At 39.7% G+C, this 23814-nt stretch overlaps 1 protein-coding gene across 2 annotated transcripts in view; it reads left to right on the forward strand.

Moving 5' to 3' along the window:
- The first annotated feature begins 173 nt into the window (after window positions 1-173).
- SMC1B (structural maintenance of chromosomes 1B) overlaps window positions 174-23814 on the forward strand; it is an 86934-nt gene continuing 63293 nt past the window's right edge. For both annotated transcript variants that reach the window (XM_060111785.1, XM_060111786.1), the window contains exons 1-4: window positions 174-282; window positions 18509-18697; window positions 22146-22258; window positions 22349-22552. In XM_060111785.1, the coding sequence (XP_059967768.1) occupies window positions 174-282; window positions 18509-18697; window positions 22146-22258; window positions 22349-22552 (615 nt within the window). The remainder of the gene's footprint in view (window positions 283-18508; window positions 18698-22145; window positions 22259-22348; window positions 22553-23814) is intronic.

Here is a 23814-nt window from a genome sequence, read left to right on the forward strand (position 1 = left end):
CGCCAGAGGCGAGGAGACCCGGTGTCCTCGGAAACATAAACAGCTCCGGTTGCTAAGAAACAGCGCAGGGCTCGCCCGTGTTCTCGCTTTCCTCTCGCGAGACGGCGCAAGGCCCTTCCCGCGCTTTTCTGGCCTGCGTGTGAGGACGCGGCTGAGGCGCGGAGTGCGCAGCCATGGGCCATTTGGAGCTGCTGTTTGTGGAGAACTTCAAGTCGTGGCGGGGCCGCCAGGTCATAGGCCCCTTCAGGAGGTTCACCTGCATCATTGGCCCCAACGGCTCTGGTAACTTGGGACCTAGAACGCCCCCGCCTGCCACGGTCGTCCGGGCCTCTTCCCGCCTGAGGGGACGTGAGGGTGGCCTCGCGGCCTGGACTCGGGCTTGACCCTCGCTGGCCACCCCGGGGACGGGGGATGGGGTGGGAGGCTACCCTCAGACTCCACCGAGGGAGGGTTGGAGGTGGCAGGGAGTCGCTGCTCGCCGTCCACCCTAGGCTGACACTGGCCCTCGGCCCCGGACCCCCGACCCTCGGACCACCACCCCCAGGGGCCTGAGCCTCGCCCTCTGCCCCGGACCCCCGACCGTCGGACAACACCCCCAGGGACCTGAGCCTCACCCTCTGCCCGGGACTCTCGGTCCTCGGACACCACCCCCAGGGGCCTGAGCCTCGCCTTCAGCCCCGGACCCCCGGCCCTCCGACAACACCCCCAGGGACCTGAGCCTCGCCCTCTGCCCCGGACCCCCGGCCCTCGGACAACACCGCAGGCCAGACCCCCGCCCTACCCGCCACCCGAGAGGTTCCACCCTGGATCCTCCTCTCCTTCCCCGCCCCCCCCCCCCACCCTTGGGCTTCATCTGCCCTCAGCTTTGGTCACCTCTCCTCTCCATCCCCCTTGCCTTTCTCATCCAAAAAGATTAAGTGGGAGCGAGATCGGGAGGAAGTCATTGGTTCCAAGGAGCCCAAACAACCATTTGGATCCAAGGAAGCTTCGCAGGAATATTGTGAAAATGGCCGCGTTTGTTGAACTTATTCCTGAGTTCCTGGCCCCGCTCTTTTTGTTTAATCCTCACAAATGGCTATGATCCCCATTTTACAGTGGAGAAAACTGAGGTTCAGAGGGGCCAGATGAGTTTCCAAGGTTGCCCAGTAAGTGGCAGAGTTTGGACTGGAGTTGGGGCCTGGCCAGGCTCCCTTTGGCTCCATGGTGGGAAACAGTGGGGTAATGAGCAGAGCAGGTGGAGTAGGGCCTAAAAGGATAGTGACCTTGAGATCTTCTGAAATCCGGAGCCTCCAGTTTGGCTCTCTTAACCCAGCTTTCCTTTCTTAGCCTCGGTAAATCAATTTATTTGACAGACATGAATAGGACACTTGAATGTGTGCTTTCCCTGCACACCAAATCTGGAATATAATTATTGTGGAACTATTGTGAAATTTCTGTTGCCTTATAAAAACAGCTGCCGTTGAAGGTTTTCTTTTGCACTTAGTATATGCAAAAGAATACCTGAGCTTAGATGTATTCACATATTTGAAGATTTCCTCGCCTCTTCTGTGTAATATATTTCCTCATTTTCACTTTATTCTGTTATCAGAAAACATTGAAAAAATAATTACTGGAGTCACTCCTGCACTGTTACCCTAACTAATCTTCTCCACTCTTTTATCGGGAAGTTGCTGAGCCCACCACCAGGGGATTCTCACCTTTTAACTGGTGATTATGTGAGGGGTTGCTCAGTTACATTTTGCAGCTCCAAACAGTGCAATACTTGGAATGAGTATCTGCGCAGACTCTTGAACATCATTTAGTCCACTTGAACTACATGCCCATTACCATTCAAGATCCTGTGAAAGTGGTGCTTTGAACTTGTTTAACCTAGTGCCAAATGACTTTCAAAATAATATTATTTCTTTTCCTAATTTAAAAATACTTTTTGCGATTAACAACATATCTTAACGTGATTGTGAAAATGCCTTTACAAATCCTCTTGCTCTTCCTAGATCCACATGCCCTGGACGCTCAACTCCCCTCTAGGGAATCACTGGTATCCTAGAGACTATGCTTAGAACCGGGTAAAGCCAGTTGTGGATCATTTCAGCAGTGTCTTCAATACCATCTCTCCACAACGGAAATTTCTGGTTTACTTATTTTTCAATTTTGCCTAAAGTGTTAGCATTCTTTTTGCTATATGAAGGCCCAAACTCAATGTAGTACTTATCCATGACCGATTTAATGGGTGATATTCTATTTATGTTCATTTGAACACTTGTTGGTAGATCATCATTTTTTAAAATCTTACAGAATTACTGGTACATTCAGATTGAATTTGTTAAACCAATTGATAATTTCCCATCATGCTCATTTCCTGTTATACTTTAATTTAGTTAATCATACTTTTTGTAATAATTTTCTGTTGTCACTGCCTGCCAAAACTTGACATGTTCTCATTTGTTTGTTTTTATCTATTTATTTTTTAATTTTTTTACTTTTTCAATTTTTTGGCCACGCCACATGGCACGTGGGATCTTAGTTTCCCAACCAGGGATCGAACCCGCACCCCCTGCATTGGAAGCATGGAGTCTTAACCACTGGACCACCAGGGAAGTCCCTTGTTTGTTTTCAATAAAATCTAATTTGGGGCTTTTTATGGGTAGCAGAAATTTTTCATTTTAAATTTTAACATTCGTGTTTTCCACTCAGATGCAGCACATGGTTGTTGCCTATATATAATGTTAGGAGCAGAAGAAGATGTGTAGATTAAGACAGCTCCTGCTCTGCAGGTATAGGGAGTATAAGAAAATGACACACTGATTGAAATAGAAAGCCAGATAACACTGTTTATGAAACTTTAAACAAGAAAAATACAACATCTGATTTGGGGAGTTTTGAGCAGGAAGAGGTGAAGATTAGGAAAGGTTTTCTAGAGGAGTTGGCATTTGAGCTGGGCTCAAAGCGTAAAGAGTATTTTTCCAGGGGTTTGTGAAAGTCTATTTGTGGGGTAGGTCATAGTCCAAATTGGCCAGAATATAGTGCATATTTAGGGAAGTGGTGGGATATAATGGAATTCTGTTGGATAAGTCCTTGCCAGAGTGAAGAGTTTACATTTAACTTTCTGGAAAAAAAAAAAGACTGAAGGATTTTTATCAGTGAACTACCACAAGGGTGCCTGAGTCTATCTAAGGCCATCCTCTCCACTTGTGCTTTGGATCCTGTCCCCTCCTCAGTTCTTTGCTTTTGTAATTATTATCTTTCTCTCTTGAATTGTATCTTTCTCCCTTATTGGATAATTTTCATTGGCATAAATACATGCCTTATGAACACTCTCAGGACATCGAGGATCAGTGGATGTGTGAAAAGCGAGTATAGTACAATGTTAATTATAGAATTTAGTGGTAAATATATGGATTTTTACTATGAAATTCTTTCAACTTTCTTGTATGTTTGAAAATTTTATCATGAAATGCTTGGGGGGAAATCCCTTGAACCTCACTGTCTCCTTAGGCTCTTGCCTCATTTTTTTTTTTTTTATCAGTACAGCAAAACTTTGAAACCACTGTCTGTAGTTCCATTCTCTTCTCAGCCCCCTTGATTCTGTTCTCAGCCTCAAAGTCTACTGAAATGACACTTATCTAGGTCACTATTGAGCTATATCTTATAAAAGTCAGCAGTTAGTTCCCTGTCCTCATCCTGTTTGACATTTCAGCAGTATTTCATTCATTTAAAAATAATTGAGTGCCTACTGTGTGCCATGCACTGTTCTAGGTTGTTGGGGATTCATCAGTGAACATGATATAAAAATTCCTGCCTGTATAGAACTCACATTCAAGTGCAGAGAGACAGACAACAAACTAAATATGAAAAGTATATAGAATTATTAAAGTGTTAAGTTTTTGGCTGCGTTGGGTCTTCGTTGCTGTGTGTGGGCTTTTCTCTAGTTGTGGCGAGCAGGGGCTGCTCCTCGTTGCAGTGCGCGGGCTTCTCACTGCGGTGGCTTCTCTTGTTGCGGAGCATGGGCTCTAGGCACGCAGGCTTCAGTAGTTGCAGCACGCGGGCTCAGTAGTTGTGGCTCGTGGGCTCTAGAGCGCAGGCTCAGTAGCTGTGGCGCACGGGCTTAGTTGCTCCGCAGCATGTGGGATCTTCCCGGCCCAGGGCTCGAACCCGTGTCCCCTGCGTTGGCAGGCGGATTCTTAAACACTGTGCCACCACGGAAGCCCCTAAAGTGTTAAGTTTTAAGGAGAAACGAGGGAGGGGAATAGGAAATGCTGAGGGTGTTTTAAAAGAAGTTGGTCATGGGAAGGCCTTGCTGTCAAGGGGGCAAGGTAGACCACATTTCATCTTTCCCTCCTTTCCCCAGGTAGTCTTATCCAGTCCCATCCTTAAGCTACTGACTTTCCAAATTATATTTCCAGCCTATAATATTTAGCATTTAGTTTCCTATTTCTAGTAGCCATCTAAAACAATATAATCAGGAAGAGTAGTTAATTTCCTCTCCCCCACCACTACCAAACAACAAACCTGTTCCTTCTTAGGTCTTTACCAGCTCAGTAAAGGGCACAATTTACTCATTTATTCAGACAGAAAGCCAGAGTAATTCTTGATTCCTCCTTTTACCTTCTACACCCCACTTTCCTCATCCAGTTGTCTATAAATCCTAATGACTCTACCTCTGAAATGCATCCTGAATCCAATTGTTTCTTGCCACTCTTCACTATTACAGTTGAAGCTGCTAGACCTCTCATTTGGACTATCTCTATAATCTCCTAACAGGTCCTTCTGCTTCCTTTTTTGTCTCTGTGCAGTGCATTCTCACTGCACTTGGAGTAAAATCCATATTTCTTACCATGATCCACAAAGCCCTTTATAATCTGACCCCTGTATGTTTCTCTTCTCAAATATTCTCTTCCTCCACATTTTCTGTTCTCTGGTCAGAACTGATTTTTTAGCTTTCCTTACACAGGCCAAGCTCATTGCTATTTCTGGGTTTTAGCATTTTCTGTTCCTTGGACTTAGAATGCCTTTCTCACAGGGTTTCATATGGCTGCTACCTTAATAAATTCTCCATCATCCTTGATAAATTCTCCCTGTCACAGCCAATGCATTACCCATCATTCCAGTCCTGCCTCCTAAATAACCTTGTCCTCTTCCCTCTGTTGCCACTGCTATCACTTTATTTCACACATCATTTCTTCCTTGGATTAAGGCAGTCACCTTTTAGCTAAGTTCCCAACCTCTGGTCTTGCCCTACTTTAATCCATGTGGCACACTGCTGCCACAGTAATCTTCATTTGTTCCTGCAAGAAAGAAGATTTATTTTTTTGAGGAAAAGGCATTTGACAAAATTCAGTATCCATTTCCATCAATAGTTTTTTTTCAGATGGTGTGATTTTTCAGGTGATTTTTAAAATACTTTTCTGTTTTCCAAAACCCTACATTGAATGGTTTACTGTTCTAATCAGGAAAAAAATGTTATTTTTAAAAACCATTTTAGATAATCCAGAATGGCAGCTGAATTCTTAAAAATAATATTTATTATTACAAAAGCACTATATATGAATTGTAAAAAATTAGAAAATAAACGAGTAAAAAAGTAAAAACGTATTCCCACAATCCAGAGAGTACTATTGTAATACCTTAGGACATGTCCGTGTAGATCTTTTTCCTTGCAAACTTTTTTTTTTTTAATGAAAATGAGATTATACAATACATACTGTTGTCTAACTCTTTTCAGACAATTATCCTCACCTTTCTTTCTTAGTGCATTTCATCTGATGCACAGCTCAAATTCACATTTCCTCAGTTTACTCCATAGTGTTCTTTGACCAAACCATTTTCCATCCCAGAATCACATATTGCATCTGATTGTTATATCCCTTAGATCTCTTATTAATTTAGCAGAGTTCTTTTTTTTTATTTATAACAGACTCATTGAAAGGTTGAAAACGTTTTTCCATAGAATGTTTAGATGTGTCTGATTGCTTCCTTATGATGTAGTTTAGTTTGTTCCTCTATTTTTTTGAACTGGAAGATGTCTAAAAAGTTGATGGTTTGAAATTAAAGATTTTTGGCTAGACTTCATTTGAGGTGCTATTGTGTACTTCACATTACCTTATATCACATAATATCTGGTGATGCTAAGATTGACCCCTGGATTAGGGTGGTGACAGTGATCTCTCCATTATACAGTTAGCTGTAACCTTTCTCTCTAGCGTAGTGTTCTAGTGTTACTTTGGCATTATATAAATATTCTCTATCAACCATTTACCCAAATGGTTTTAATGCCAATTAATAATCTTGCCTGAGCCAGTATTTCATTCAGGTTTGCAAAACGAGGTTTTTCTAATCCTGTCATGCTTTCTACATTCATTGGATGATATTCCCCTATTTAAAAAAAAAGTTTTACTTCATTAATTGGGGTTATTTGATTAACGTAAAATGCAGTTTGCACTGTAAAATCAGAATAAATGCGTGCTCCTTTTAGTTAGTATTTTCAAAGAAAAGAGTTGTGGTTTTTTTTTTTTTTTTTTTTTTCCGGTACATGGGCTTCTCACTGTTGTGGCCTCTCCCGTTGCGGAGCACAGGCTCCGGACGCGCAGGCTCAGCAGCCATGGCTCACGGGCCCAGCCGCTCCGGGGCACGAACCCGTGTCCCCTGCATCGGCAGGCGGACTCTCAACCACTGCGCCACCAGGGAAACCCAGAAAAGTGTTTTAATAGGGCACATAGTGAAAGTGAGTTTTTCTTTTGTTGTTGGTATCATTATGGACAGATGGATTTTTTTCACCTTTTATTTTATTTTTTTATTTAATTTATTTTTTTATACAGCAGGTTCTTATTAGTCATCAATTTTATACACATCAGTGTATACATGTCAATCCCAATCGCCCAGTTCATCACACCCCCACCCCCCGCCACTTTACCCGCTTGGTGTCCACACATTTGTTCTCTGCATCTGTGTCTCAATTTCTGCCCTGCAAACAGGTTCATGTGTACCATTTTTCTAGGTTCCACATATATGCGTTAATATACGATATTTGTTTTTCTCTTTCTCACTTACTTCACTGTGTATGACAGTCTCTAGATCCATCCACGTCTCAACAAGTGACCCAATTTCGTTCCTTTTTATGGGTGAGTAATATTCCATTGTATATATGTACCACATCTTCTTTATCCATTCGTCTGTTGATGGGCATTTAGGTTGCTTCCATGACCTGGCTATTGTAAACAGTGCTGCAGTGAACATTGGGGTGCATGTGTCTTTTTGAATTATGGTTTTCTCTGGCTATATGCCCAGTGGTGGGATTGCTGTATCATATGGTAATTGTATTTTTAGTTTTTTAAGGAACCTCCATACTGTTCTCCATAGTGGCTGTATCAATTTACATTCCCACCAACAGTGCAAGAGGTTTCCCTTTTCTCCACACCCTCTCCAGCATTTGTTGTTTGTAGATTTTCTGATGAAGCCCATTCTAACTGGTGTGAGGTGATACCTCGTTGTAGTTTTGATTTGCATTTCTCTAATAATTAGTGATGTTGAGCAGCTTTGCATGTGCTTCTTGGCCATTTGTATGTCTTCTTTGGACAAATGTCTATTTAGGTCTTTTGCCCATTTTTGGATTGGGTTGTTTGTTTTTTTAATATGGAGCTGCATGAGCTGTTTATATATTTTGAAGATTAATCCTTTGTCTGTTGATTCGTTTGCAAATATTTTCTCCCATTCTGAGGGTTGTCTTTTTGTCTTCTTTATGGTTTCCTTTGCTGTGCAAAAGCTTTGAAGTTTCATTAGGTCCCATTTGTTTATTTTTGTTTTTCTTTCCATTACTCTAGGAGGTGGATCAAAAAAGATCTTGCTGTGATTCATGTCAAAGAGTGTTCTTCCTATGTTTTCCTCTAAGAGTTCTATAGTGTCTGGTCTTATATTTAGGTCTCTAATCCCTTTTGAGTTTATTTTTGTGTATGGTGTTAGGGAGTGTTCTAATTTCATTCTTTTACATGTAGCTGTCCAGTTTTCCCAGCACCTCTTATTGAAGGGACTGTCTTTTCTCCATTGTATATCCTTGCCTCCTTTGTCATAGATTAGTTGACCATAGGTGCGTGGGTTTATCTCTGGGCTTTCTATCTTGTTCCATTGACCTATGTTTCTGTTTTTGTGCCAGTACCATATTGTCTTGATTACTATAGCTTTGTATAGTATAGTTTGAAGTCAGGGAGTCTGATTCCTCCAGCTCCCTTTTTTTCCCTCAAGACTGCTTTGGCTATTCAGGGTCTTTTGTGTCTCCATACAAATTTTAAGATTTTTTTTGTTCTAGTTCCATAAAAAATGCCATTGGTAATTTGATAGGGATTGCATTGAATCTGTAGATTGCTCTGGGTAGTATAGTCATTTCCACAATATTGATTCTTCCAATCCAAGAACATGGTATATCTCTCCATCTGTTGGTATCATCTTTAATTTCTTTCATCAGTGTCTTATAGTTTTCTGCATACAGGTCTTTTGTCTCCCTAGGTAGGTTTATTCCTAGGTATTTTATTCTTTTTGTTGCAATGGTAAATGGGAGTGTTTCCTTAATTTCTCTTTCAGATTTTTCATCATTCGTGTATAGGAATGCAAGAGATTTCTGTGCATTAATTTTGTATCCTGCAACTTTACCAAATTCATTGATTAGCTCTAGTAGTTTTCTGGTGGCATCTTTAGGATTCTCTATGTATAGTATCATGTCATCTGCAAACAATGACAGTTTTACTTCTTCTTTTCCAATTTGTATTCCTTTTATTTCTTTTTCTTCTCTGATTGCCATGGCTAGAACTTCCAAAACTATATTGAATAATAGTGGTGAGAGTAGACATCCTTGTCTTGTTCCTGATCTCAGAGGAAATGCTTTCAGTTTTTCACCATTGAGAATGATGTTTGCTGTGGGTTTGTGGTATATGGCCTTTATTATGTTGAGGTAGGTTCCCTCTCTGCCCACTTACTGGAGAGTTTTTATCATAAATGGGTGTTGAATTTTGTCAAAAGCTTTTTCTGCATCCATTGAGATGATCATATGGTTTTTATTCTTCGGTTTGTTAATATGGTGTATCACATTGATTGATTTGTGTGTATTGAAGAATTCTTGCATCCCTGGGATAAATCCCACTTGATCATGGTGTATGATTTTTTTAATGTGCTGTTGAATTCTGTTTGCTAGTATTTTGTTGAGGATTTTTGCATCTATATTCATCAGTGATATTGATCTGTAATTTTCTTTTTTTGTCGTATCTTTGTCTGGTTTTGGTATCAGGGTGATGGTGTCCTCATAGAATGAGTTTGGGAGTGTTCCTCCGCAATTTTTTTGGAAGACTTTGAGAAGGATGGGTGTTAGCTCTTCTCTAAATGTTTGATAGAATTCACCTGTGAAGCCATCTGGTCCTGGACTTTTGTGTGTTGGAAGATTTTTAATCACAGTTTCAATTTCATTACTTGTGATTGGTCTGTTCATATTTTCTATTTCTTCCTTGTTCAGTCTTGGAAGGTTATAGCTTTCTAAGAATTTGTCCATTTCTTCTAGGTTGTCCATTTTATTGGCACAGAGTTGCTTGTAGTAGTCTCTCAGGATGCTTTGTATTTCTGTGGTATCTGTTGTAACTTCTCCTTTTTCATTTCTAATTTTATTGAATTGAGTCCTCTCCCTCTTTTTCTTGATGAGTCTGGCTCATGGTTTATCAATTTTGTTTATCTTCTCAAAGAACCAGCTTTTAGTTTTATTCATCTTTGCTATTGTTTTCTTTGTTTCTATTTCATTTATTTCTGCTCTGATCTTTATGATTTCTTTCTTTCTGCTAACTTTGGGTTTTGTTTGTTCTTTCTCTGGTTAGATTGTTTATTTGAGATTTTTCTTGTTTCTTGAGGTAGGCTTGTATAGCTATAAACTTCCCTCTTAGAACTGCTTTTGCTGCATCCCATAGGTTTTGGATCGTCATGTTTTCACTGTCATTTGTCTCTAGGTATTTTTTGATTTCCTCTTTGGTTTCTTCAGTGATCTCTTGGTCATTTAGTAATGTATTGTTTAGCCTCCATGTGTTTGTGTTTTTTACGTTTTTTTCCCTGTAATTCATTTCTAATCTCATAGTGTTGTGGTCAGAAAAGATGCTTGGTATGATTTCAATTTTCTTAAATTTACTGAGGCTTAAATTGTGACCCAAGATGTGATCTATCCTGGAGAAGGTTCTGTGTGCACTTGAGAAGAAATTGTAACCTGCTGTTTTTGGATTGAATGTCCTATAAATATATCAATTAAATCTATCTGGTCTGTTGTGTCATCTAAAGCTTCTGTTTCCTTATTTATTTTCATTTTGGATGATCTGTCCATTGGTGTAAGTGAGTTTTTAAAGTCCCCTACTATTATTGTGTTGCTGTCGATTTCCTCTTTTATAGCTGTTAGCAGTTGCCTTATGTATTGAGGTGCTCCTATGTTGGGTGCGTATATATTTATAATTGTTATATCTTCTTCTTGGATTGATCCCTTGATTATTATGTAGTGTCCTTCCTTCTTGTAGCATTCTTTATTTTAAAGTCTATTTTATCTGATATGAGTATTGCTACTCCAGCTTTCTTTTGATTTCCATTTGCATGGAATCTCTTTTTCCATCCCCTCACTTTCAGTCTGTATGTGTCCCTAGGTCTGAAGTGGGTCTCTTGTAGACAGCATATATATGGGTCTTGTTTTTGTATCCATTCAGCGAGCCTGTGTCTTTTGGTTGGAGCATTTAATCCATTCATGTTTAAGGTAATTATCGATATGTATGTTCCTATGACCATTTTCTTAATTGTTTGGGGTTTGTTTCTGTAGGTCCTTTTCTTCTCTTGTGTTTCCCACTTAGAGAAGTTCCTTTAGCATTTGTTGTAGAGCTGGTTTGGTGGTGCTGAATTCTCTTAGCTTTTGCTTGTCTGTAAAGCTTTTGATTTCTACATTGAGTCTGAATGAGATCCTTGCCGGGTAGAGTAGTCTTGGTTGTAGGTTCTTCCCTTTCATCACTTTAAGTATATCATGCTGCTCCCTTCTGGCTTGTAGAGTTTCTGCAGAGAAATCAGCTGTTAACCCTATGGGAGTTCTCTTGTATGTTATTTGTCGTATTTCCCTTGCTGCTTTCAATAATTTTTCTTTGTCTTTAATTTTTGCCGTAATTTTTACCAATTTGATTACTATGTGTCTTGGCATGTTTCTTCTTGGGTTTATCCTGTATGGGACTCTCTGTGCTTCCTGGACTTAGGTGGCTATTTCCTTTCCCATGTTAGGGAAGTTTTCGACTATAATCTCTTCAAATATTTTCTCAAGTCCTTTCTCTGTCTTCTCCTTCTGGGACCCTATAATGCAACTGTTGTTGTGTTTAATGTTGTCCCAGAGGTCTCTTAGGCTGTCTTCATTTCTTTTCATTCTTTTTTCTTTATTCTGTTCCAAAGCAGTGAATTCCACCATTCTGTCTTCCAGGTCACTTATCTGTTCTTCTGCCTCAGTTATTCTGCTATTGATTCCTTCTAGTGTAGTTTTCATTTCAGTTATTGTATTGTTCATCTCTCTTTGTTTGTTCTTTAATTATTCTAGGTCTTTGTTAAACATTTCTTGCATCTTCTCGATCTTTGCCTCCATTCTTTTTCCGAGGTCCTGGATCATCTTCACTATCACTATTCTGAATTCTTTTTCTGTAAGGTTGCCTATCTCCACTTCATTTAGTTGTTTTTCTGGGGTTTTATCTTGTTCCTTAATCTGGTACATAGCCCTCTGCCTTTTCATCTTGTCTGTCGTTCTGTGAATGTGGTTTTTGTTCCACAGGCTGCAGGATTGTAATTCTTCTTGCTTCTGCTGTCTTCACCTTTCTTTTAAATCCTATTATTTCTCTCTCTGGTCATCTGTGCAACATTCCATTTCTGAGCCTAGAGCAGGGGTCAGCAAACTTTTTCTGAACTTGGCACAGCTTAATCAGGCATTGAAGAACTTCCCAAGTGATCCTCCCTTTCTTGCTGCCTGCTCAGCTGAAGACACTCATTTTGCTTCACAGATGTATTCACTTCTGTCCTATTCTTGAGTAAGGAGAAGCAGAGAAAACTGAGCAGCTCACAAGATGGATACCGTTAAAAAAGAAAAAAAAAAAAAGACACCTGGATTTTCATTGGTACAGTGTGTTTTGTTTTGTTATAAATTTATTTATTTATTTATTTATAGCTGTGTTGGGTCTTCATTGCTGTGCTTGGGCTTTCTCTAGTTGTGGTGATGCTTTGTAATGCTCAGATTTTCATAACTTTAATCAGTGGGAGCTCCTTCAAGCTGCCTCCTGTGTCCTTTGGTCATGACCTTATTAATATTTGAAAGCTTCCTTGCTTTCTAACATAAGATGTCCCAGTTTTCAGGCTTATCTTCAATTTTCTCTGCCTCAGACTTGGAATTAGCCACTTCTCCAATGATTTCTGGGGTTTTTTAGAAGGTAAGATATTAAAGACCGCCATCTGGGAACTAGAATATTCAGTGCATTTGGGTAACAGTGGTTCTGGGTCATTTCAGAGGATGGGGCTAGAAAACGCATAAAGTGCTTTTTCAGATTTGTTCTTTTTTTTTTTAATAACAGCTTTGGGCCTCCCTGGTGGCGCAAGTGGTTGAGAGTCCGCCTGCCGATGCAGGGGATACGGGTTCGTGCCCCGGTCTGGGAGGATCCCATATGCCGCGGAGCGGCTGGGCCTGTGAGCCATGGCCGCTGAGCCTGCGCATCCGGAGCCTGTGCGTCCGGAGCCTGTGCTCCGCGACGGGGGAGGCCACAACAGTGAGAGGCCCGCATACCGGAAAAAAAAAAAAAAAAAAAAAAAAAAAAAATTTAAAAAAATAACAGCTTTATTGAAATGTCATTTGCATATCATAAAATTTATCCTTTTGTAGTGTACACTTCAGTGATGTTTAGTATATTCATAGAGTTGTATAACCATCATCACTGTCTAATTCTAGAACATTTTCATTATCCCAAACAGAAACCTTGTACCCATTAGTAATCATTCCCCATTATCTCCTCTCTACCCAGTCGCTGGCAACCACTAATCTACTTTCTGTCGCTATGGATTTGCCTGTTCTGGACATTTCATATAAATGGAATAGGCCCTTTGTGTCTGGCTTTACATTCCCATTGTCAATGAATAAGGGTTCAGATTTCTCCACATCTTCACCAGCAGTTGTTTGTTATTGTTTGTCTGATTTCTTTTAGCCATCCTAGTTGATGTGAAGTGGTATTTCATTGTAGTTTTGATTTGCTTTTTCCTAATTACTAATATGATTTTGAACATCTTTTCATGTTCCAGTATTTTTTTTTTTTTTTTTTTGTGGTACGGGGCCTCTCACTGTCGTGGCCTCTCCCGTTGTGGAGCACAGGCTCCAGACGCGCAGGCCCAGCGGCCATGGCTCACGGGCCCAGCTGCTCCGCGGCACGTGGGATCTTCCCGGACTGGGTCACGAACCCGTGTCCCCTACTTTGGCAGGCGGACTCTCAACCACTGTGCCACCAGGGAAGCCCCTACAGTGATTTTTAAAATTTGAGTTCATGCTGATATTTTTCCATTCACTTTTTTCTTTTTTAATTAATTAATTAATTAGACTGCGTTGGGTCTTCGTTGCTGTGCGTGGGCTTTCTCTAGTTGTGGCAAGCAGGGGCTACTCTTCGTTGCGGTGCATGGGCTTCTCATTGCGGTGGCTTCTCTTGTTGCGGAGCATGGGCTCTAGGTGCGTGGGCTCAGTAGTTGTGGCATGCAGGCTCAGTAGTTGTGGCTCGTGGGCTCTAGAGCGCAGGCTCAGTAGTTGTGGCGCACGGGCTTAGTTGCTCCGCGGCATGTGGGATCTTCCCGGAGCAGGGCTTGAACCTGTGTCCCCTGCATTGGCAGGTGGATTCTTAACCACTGCACCACCAGGGAAGTCCCTCCATTCACTTTTAACTGTGTTTTCACTGTTCCTTGCTCTTTGTCTTTGTAAATATTTTTTCTTACTCTGAAAATCTTATTTCCTAACATGACTAATATAATTACTTATTTGCTTTAACTTAAAATATAAAGAAAACTGTCTTAAGCTACCAATAACATTATAAATGATAAAGCAACTGAAGGAAATTTAAAATTTCTTTGTATTTCTTTTTTGTTCTTAGAATGGATCCTAGTAAGAATGTACAGTCAGAATTCTGTGATCTGAAGTCCCTTGAAATAAATTATTTCTCAGTATGCCTGTGTTACCAATTTAATATTCAGTTAAGTTTACTTGTTTGTGATTGTTTTCATTTATGGGATTTTTAAAATTTAGGTTTTTTTTTTTTTAATCAGGAATGCATATACATACTTTAAAGGTCAAAACTCTATGGAAAAGTATACACAGAAATCTTGCTTCTACCCCTGCTCCCTGTATCTGTCAGGGTCCCAACAGGAAACAAGTGGCACACTCAAATTAGGACAGTTTGAGGAAGATTTATTTACAAAGGGACTAATTACAAAGGTGTGGGAGGGCTGTAGAGGAATCCCAAGGAATAGCGGGATCACACAGCTCGCAGCAGTGGAGCTGCTGCCACACCAAGGCTCAGAGAGGAAGGAACCCACAAGGAACTTCAAAAAGCCAGTGACCTGGTGTTGAAGGGCACAGGAAGTCAGAAGCCACCTTACAGAGGGAAATAGGGAAGTAAATACCCTGGCCTCACTCTTTTCCCTTCTTCCCTCCTGCCAGGGCTCTCCATTGGCCAAATCCAACTAGAAGCTCAAAGGCATAAGAGCTTGTGGATAAAGGCAGAAGCAGGGTGAGGCAAACAGAAGGGGTCCAACTCAGTTTCTGTGTCCCACTCTTCACCTTCTATACATAACCATTAACTTCTTGATTATCCTTCAGTGTTTCTTTTTGCAAATGCTAGCAAATATGTGTGTATTGTTATTCCCAACCCCACACTTTTTCTTTAAGTAAAAGTTCGTATTTGGTTTTTTGCTATATGTGCTGTTACGTACTTTTCTTTTTTCATTTCCCACTTCCTCTTCTGTTCTCTTGTTGCTGTGTAATTCTCCATTGTGTGGCTGTTACATAGTTATTTCAAGTGGTCCTTTAATTTTTGGACACTTAAGTTGTTTCCAATCTACTTCTGTTAGAAATGACTTATAATTGTATAATTGTGTATTTGCCATTGTGTAGTTTTGCACATGTATCAGGGAGATAGATTCCCAGAAGTGGAATTGCTGGTTCAAAAGCTAAGTTATAATTTAGTTAGCTATTGCCAAATTACCCCCCATAGTGGTTGTATCATTTTGTACTCCCAACAGTAATTTAATGAGAGGTCCTGTTTAAGAATATGTTTTCAAAATTTTGGATTTTTGCCAGTCTAGTAAGTGAGAAATGGTAGTCAAAACAGTTTTAATTTACATTTCTCTTATCATGACTGAGCTCAAGTGTCTTTTCATATGGTTAAGGGCTTTTTGTATTTCTGTTTCTCTGAATTGCCCTTTTATGTTCTTTGCCCATTTTTCTGGTGGGTTGTTGTCTCAGAAATCCTTATAAAATGTATCTGAAAACATCACTGCTATTCCTAAAATCCTTTATGGCTTCACATAATCTTCAGCATGAAGTTTAGTTCTCTCTTATCATTTCCAACCTTGTAAGCTTTGCTCCACCTCTATATTATTACTTACCCTTTTCTCACTGGAATGGTACCTGGGTTTCCCATTTGTACCAATGATCAAGCTATCCTCTTTTCCTGGAATGGTTATGTTTACCTTCAGCACTGCCTCCCCAAACTTCTACTTACTCTTTAAAACTTAGCCCAGGATTATCTCCTGCAGAGTCTACTCACAGTCTCCAGTAGTTAGTGCTTCTCTTAAGTGCTTCATAGTTCTTTGTGTTAATTTTATCTTAGAACTTACTATAGTAAGTTATAATTTCCTCCTTTTAGTGGGAAGAGTATAGATTTTGGAATCAGACGCCTAACCCCGAAACATGATTTGTTTGACTTTGAGCCTCTGCTTTTTTTTTTTTTTTTTTTTGCGGTACACAGGCCTCTCACTGCTGTGGCCTCTCCCGTTGTGGAGCACAGGCTCCGGACACGCATGCCCAGCGGCCGTGGCGCACGGGCCCAGCCGCTCTCAGCATGTGGGATCCCCCGGACTGGGGGACAAACCCGTGTCCCCTGCATCGGCAGGCGGACTCCCAGCCACTGCGCCACCAGGGAAGCCCCAAGCCTCTGCTTTTTTACTTACGAAATGCAAATTAAATATCTATCTCATAGGATTATTTCAAAGACTGAATAAAATAATAGATGTGGAGTGTCTGGCACAAAATGGGGTTCAATAAAAATTGATCATATTCCCCACTGTAAGTACCTTAGGGGAAAATCCTACATACTGTTTCTTTTTAGCCTGAGTACTTAGGAGAATGCCTGATTAATAGGTGTTCCATAAATGTTTGTAGAATGAATGAATGCATTTGAAGAGGCAAGAGAGTGAAGGTTGAGTCCAGCTAGGAGGCTCTTGGGAGTAAGGAGTACTTGAATAACTAGAAGGATGGTAAAGAAGGAGCAGATTGGAAGAGATATGCAGAGCTAAAGTCAAAAAGGAACTTACCAACTGTTGCTAAGAGGGCAAATGAGTGGCAAATATTGAGGTTTTGAGATGGGAGAGTGATACTGTAATTTTTATATCTTTGAATATTTGGTTCATCTTCATCAAGTGATGATAGTCTAAAAGGTAACTCTTCCAGAATTATTATTTTCCTGATGCTGGTTTTGAATTATTTATAGCAGAGGTTCCTGCTCTGACCATTACAAAACTTAACTTGGTTCATTAATTCATTCATTTTTGCCAACAGGTGGTTGTTAAGCTAGGCACTTAACAAATGTTTCCTGACCATCCTATCTGAAGTTACCTCTCCCAGTTACCCTCTATTTCATCACTCAGTTTGTTTCCTCATGATACTTATATAATTCCTTTGTTTATTTTTTGACTTTCTTAATAGATTATAATATTCGTTAGACAGAGTTGTATCTCTCTTGTTCTTTTACTGTATCCTTATGCCCTAGCACATAAAAGAATTAATGTAATGAATGAATTTGGATGGGGAAGTGTTTATTTTAGGCAGACTTTCAATAAGGATTGACCAAAACCAGTTTCTGTTTAATTCTGTTACTGTCAGACTTAATAATTCAATTAATGTTCGTTTGGTCCTATATACGTAACCATCTTACAATAGCTCTCAATCTGCAGATTATCAATTAACCCAAAAAAGCCATGTTTCATACCTGTTAGTTAACTGAGACTTAGTTAAATACATTTGCAGCATTTTTAACCACTTCTAGTTCTTTTTAGAAAGATCATGAACTTCTAAAACTAAGCCATATTTCCAGTGATTAGCAGTATTCTCTTGTTTATGTTACTTTCCCTGCTTTTGGCACTAGAAATTTTAATTGCTTGTGGATATGAGGGAACGAATGTGAAAAAGAAAGAAAATTAAGTACAGATGGTAGTAGCTGAAATGACATTGCACCTTGGAAATTGTCTTAAACTATCGGCTCATGGTTGGAGAACAGTTTGCCATTTGAGTTGGGAGTCCCCAAGACTACCCCCAGTTTCAGTGATTCACTAGGAGGACTCCCAGGACTCAGCATATAGTTGTATCCAGGACTGTTACTCATAACAGCGAAAGGAAACAAAGCAAGCTCAGCAAAGGGAAAAGGCACATGAGGAACTCTGAGGAAACCAGGTGCAAGGTTCCATGAATCCTCCCCCAGTGGAGTCACACAGGACAGGCTTAATTCCTCCAGCAATGAGTTGTGACAACATGTGAGATGTTGTTTACCAAAGAACCTCATTAAAGACTCAACCGCCAGGGTTTTTATTGGGAAATGGTCACATAAGCACCTCTGCCTAGCACATACCAAAATTCCAGACTCCTAGAAAGAAAGCAAGTATTCAGCATAAATCATATTGTTTATATAAACAGTTTAGGCACAGTGAGACATTATTATCAGAAAGTGGTGGAAACCCTCACAGAATCCAAATCCCAATCCCACAATGCCAGCTAACCTTGTAAGCAGGACTTTCAGCGGATAGCAAGCTTGGACATGCTATATAACTTTTCTGCACTACCAACACATACCAATCATAAATATTCTAGAAACCCTAGTCTATCCTTTGGGAAAATCCTGGAGGTAGACATTTTTAAAAAATATGTGACACTTAAAATTTATAAAGTGGGGATAGCTGTAATTCAGAGAAGTTAAATGATTTGCCATGGTATAATACTTAATAGCAGGAGAGAGCTGGGGCTTAGATCCATGTATAAATCCTTACATTTAGATAACTTAATACTCTACCATAGCTGCATAGAAACCAGTTATCTACATACAATTGTTCCGTCACATGCATTTTGAATACAGAAAAGACAGTACTATTTAGATATGTGTATTGGCCCTTGGTAGCCTGGTTTCTTTGGCTCTGGGCAAGGTTTTTTATCATTAAGAATAAATAACTTTTTCTCTCTTTCATTCCCCAGGAAAATCTAATGTAATGGATGCACTTAGTTTTGTAATGGGAGAAAAAGTAGCTAATTTAAGAGTGAAAAATATTCAAGAACTTATTCATGGAGCACATATTGGAAAACCTGTTTCTTCTTCTGCAAGTGTAAAAATTGTATACGTGGAAGAAAGTGGAGAAGAGAAAACATTTGCAAGGACTATCCGAGGTATTTTTTTTTTATCTTGGGTAGCAAGTAATAGAACCTGTTTGATTCTACACCGGACTTTTCTTTAAGCAGACATATTTATTCAAATTCCCCTACTGTCAAGTAGCATTTTTCTCCCTGGTTAAAATGAAGGAGGGAGTCTACCTCAAAGACAGTGATGTCATAAAAGTCCTTCCTGAGGTTCTTTGTTTATGTTTATCTGGTTTTCCTAGTGATGAACTAACTAAATGCGTATTTTTGGTTTGTTTAGAAAGTTTTTCCTACCACCAAAAAGCAAATTGTGTGAAATATTTGACTTTGTATTTTGTTATGATTTATTCATGAATCCCTGTATTTCCTGAGTAAACAAGATTGAGAGTTATGTATATATATTTTTTCTATTTATGCTGGGAGTTTGTTACAGAGCCTCTGTAAGTAGACGTTTCTTGGTTTTGTTTTTTGTTGTTTTCAATCTGCCAGTACAACATGGTTCTAATGTATAAATACTCTTATTAACTTTCCTCAACTTCAATCACAGATAATTTTAGAAATACTTATTATTATGTACATATACCTTAGTGCATAATTTAAGTATTTCACCACTTTATCACCTAGATATTTTCATTAGTTAGTTTTCTCACTTTCTTGGAGTTTTTTATCAAAAGTCTCCATCTCAGTCAGAGTCCCTAGCTTACTCTAGTTACTTAATAAACCATCATAAGCCAATTTTCCCATCTTTATTGAGGTATAATTGACAAATAAAAATTGTATATGTTTAAATTGTATAACTTGATGTTTTAATATACACTGTGAAATAATCGCCACAGTCAAGCTAATTAACATATGTATCACCTCACACGGTTACTATTTTCTGTGTGTGTGTGAACACTTAAGATCTACCCTCCTAGCATATTTGAACTATACTATACAGTATTGTTAACCATAGTCACATTGCTATACTTAGATCTCCAGAACTTACTCATCTTGCATAAGTGAAACTTTGTACCCCTTGACCCACATCTCCCCATTTCCCCCTCCCCCAAGCCCCTGGCAACCACCATTCTACTCTCTGCTTCTATGAGTTTACCTGTTTTAGATTTCCGCATATAGATGAGATCATTCAGTACTTGTCTTTCTGTATGTGGCTTATTTCACTACCATAATGTCCTCCAGGTTCATCCATGATGTCACAAATGGCAGGATTTCCTTCTTTTTTAAGGCTGAATAATATTCCTACATTTTCTGTATCCAGCCATCCGTTGAAAGACATTTAGGTTGTTTCCATATCTTAGTTATTGTGAATAATGTTGCAATGAACATAGGAGTGCAGATAACTCTTCAAGGTACAGATTTCATTTTTTTTGTATATATGCTCAGAAGTGGGATTGCTGGCTCATAAGGTAGTTCTATTTTTAATTCTTTTAGGAATCTTCATACTGTTTTCCATAGTGACTGTACCAATTTATATTCCCACAAACAATATTCAAGGGTTCCCTTTTCTTCACATCCTACCAACACTTGTCTTTTGTCTTTTTGATTCTAACAGGTGTGAGGTGATATCTCATTTTGGTTTTGATTTGCATTTTGCTGGTGATTCCTACTATTGAGCACCCTTTAATATTACCTGTTTGCCATCTGTACGTCAACTTTTGAGAAATATCTCTTTAGGTTCTTTGCCCGTTTTTAAATTGGGTTATTTGGTTTTTTGCTGTTGAGTTATATGAATTCCTTATTCATTTTGGATATTAACCCCTGTCAGATATGTGGTTCCAAAATATTTTCTCCCATTCTGTAGGTTACCTTTTGCACTCTGTTGATTGATTCCCTTGCTGTGTAGAAGCTTTTCAGTTTGATACAATTCCACTTGTCTATTTTTGCTTTTGTTGCTTGTGCTTTTGGTATCATATCCGAAAAAATCATTGTCCAGAGCAATGTCAAGAAGCTTTTTCCCTATGTTTTCTTTTAGTAGTTTCATAGTTTCAGGTATTACATTTAAGTCTTTAATCCATTTTGAGTTAATTTTTGTGTATGGTGTCCATTTTGTATAAGGGTCCAATTTTATTCTTCTGCATGTGGATATCCAGTTTTCCCAACACTATTTATTGAAGAGACTGTCTTTTCCCCATTGTGTGTTCTTGGCACCTTTGTTGAAGATCAGTTAACTATAGATGCTTAGATTTCTTTCTGGACTCTCTATTCTGTTCCATTGTTCTGTATGTTTTTATGGCAGTACCACACTGCTGTGGCTTTGTAATGTAACTTCAGATCAGGAAGTGTGATGCCTCCAGCTTTGTTCTTCTTCCCAGATCATCTGTCTTAGTCCATTTGGGCTATTATAATAAGATACCACAGGGCTTCCCTGGTGGTGCAGTGGTTAAGAATCTGCTTGCCAATGCAGGGCACATGGGTTCGTGCCCTGGTCCGGGAGGATCCCACGTGCCGCGGAGCGGCTGGGCCCGTGCGCGATGGCCGCTGAGCCTGCGCGTCCGGAGCCTGTGCTCCGCAACGGGAGAGGCCACAACAGTGAGAGGCCCGCGTACCGCAAAAAAAAAAAAAAGATACCACAGACTTCTTAGCTTATAAACTTATAAGTTCTCACAGTTCTGGGGACTAAAAGTGCAAGCTTAGGGTGCCAGCGTGGTTGGATGAAGGCTCTCTTCTGTGCAGACTTTTCATTGTATCCTCACATGTGGATGGGACTAGGGAGCCTTGTAGGATCTTTTTATAAGCACACTAATACCATTCATGAGGGCTCCTCTGTCATGATCTAATCACCTCCCAAAGGCCTCACCTTCTAACACCATCACCTTTTTTTTTTTTTTCTCGGTACGCGGGCCTCTCAGTGCTGTGGCCTCTCCCGTTGCGGAACACAGGCTCCGGACGTGCAGGCTCAGCGGCCATGGCTCACGGGCCCAGCCGCTCCGCGGCATGTGGGATCTTCCCGGACCGGGGCACGAACCCGTGTCCCTTGCATCAGCAGGTGGACTCTCAACCACTGTGCCACCAGGGAAGCCCTAACACCATCACCTTTGGGGTTAGGATTTCATCATATGAATTTAGTGGGGACACAAACATTCAGACCATTCCACCATCCTATTTAAAATTGCAATGCCTCTTTCTCCTACACAGAGACTACCACACCCCGTTCCTACCTCTACTTTACTTCTTAACACTTAACACTTCCTCGCATGATAGTCATTTTACTTACATATCTCGTTTTTGTCTGTCTCCATTATTAGCATATAAGCTCCTTGAGGTCAGACGTCTGTTATGTTCACCACTGTAGAGCACTCCTTGGCATGTAGTAAACACTCAATATTTGTTGACTGATTAAATGCATTTATTAACATGTATATTATTGCATAACTGGCTATTTCAGTAAGAAAAAAATTTTATTAAGCTTTCAGTAGTTGTTGATATTTGTCTGGTATTTCTACTTCCTATAACAGCCTTTATTCTTTTATTTTAGGGGGATGCTCAGAATATTGTTTTGATGATAGTCCTGTGAGTCGTTCTGCTTATATCACAGAGTTAGAAAAGATAGGCATAATAGTCAAAGCACGGAACTGTCTAGTTTTTCAGGTAAATAGCTTGTAGTATTTTATTTTATTCATGATTTTGAAAATATATCATTATATTTTATATGTTGGTGTGCTTAACTATTTTTAAAAGGGAACTGTGGAGTCAATTTCAGTGAAAAAACCCAAAGAAAGAACGCAGTTTTTTGAGGAAATCAGCACTTCAGGAGCGCTTATAAGAGAATATGAGGAAAAGAAAAGAAAGTTACAGAAAGCCGAAGAAGATGCACAGTTTAATTTTAATAAGAAAAAAAATGTAGCTGCAGAGCGTAAACATGCAAAATTAGAGAAGGAAGAGGTAAGGTGTCGTGATGTAACCAATTAAGTGTTGGATACAAAAACTTTTTGTGTTAGAATTGTAAGTATTGGTGTGGGGTTACTAAAAAGATCCTTTTAATAACATAAGACAAATAAAGCCCAATATTCATCAAAGATAAACTTTTTGATGTATTTTCCACTGTTTGGGTTTTTTTCTCCCAAATAGGCAGGACAACCTGCACTGCAAAGATGTCTGATTTTCCCAACTAAAATTAAACTTGAGGGATTTATATCTTACATTGCAGAGGCTCTCAAACTTTTAGATCTTGTCCTCTTATACTTTAAAAATTATTGAGGACCCCAAAGAGTTTCTGTTCATGTGGGTTGTATCTATTTATATGTATTGTATTTAAAATTTAAACTGAGACATTAAAAAAATATATTTTAATGATTAGTGTAAAAATAACAATAATAGGGGCTTCCCTGGTGGCACAGTGGTTGAGAGTCCGCCTGCCGATGCAGGGGACACGGGCTCGTGCCCCGGTCTGGGAAAATCCCACATGCCACGGAGCGGCTGGGCCCGTGAGCCATAGCCGCCGAGCCTGCGCGTCTGAAGCCTGTGCTCCGCAATGGGAGAGGCCACAGTAGTGAGAGGCCCGTGTACAGCAAAGAAAATAATAAATAAAGTCTATGAATAATATTAAAAAAATAACAATAATAAACTCATTTCATATTAACATAAGTAACATTTTTATGAAAAATAACTGAGTTTTCTAAAACCAAATAATTAGAAGAGTGGTATTGTTTTACCTTTTTATAATCTCCTAAATATCTGGCTTAATAGAAGACAGATGAATTCTCATATCTGCTTCTGTATTAAATCTTATCTGTGTTAAGACCTAGCAGCTTTACCCTTCATTGGCTTTTACAGCATCAGTGCAGATGTCAACACAGTGAAAAAAGCAAATAAAATCTGAGTATTATTATGAAACTAGTTTTGACCTAGCCCCATCAGGGGCTCCATGAAAGAGTGAAACTGTAAAACTCTAGGAGGCCATAGCCACACTTTGCGAATGCCATTCTGTGATAGTTCTTCTTTTTTTTTTTTTTTAATTAATTAATTAATTAATTTTTTGGCTGCGTTGGGTCTGCATTGCTGCACGCAGGCTTTCTCTAGTTGTGGCAAGCGGGGGCTACTCTGCGTTGCAGTGCTCAGGCTTCTCTTCCTGCGGGGCAAGGGCTCTAGGTGCGCGGGCTTCAATAGTTGTGGCTCATGGGCTTAGTTGCTCCGCGGCATGTGGG

This window comes from Mesoplodon densirostris, chromosome 11 (genome assembly GCF_025265405.1).
Source record: "Mesoplodon densirostris isolate mMesDen1 chromosome 11, mMesDen1 primary haplotype, whole genome shotgun sequence".
NCBI lineage: Eukaryota > Metazoa > Chordata > Mammalia > Artiodactyla > Ziphiidae > Mesoplodon > Mesoplodon densirostris.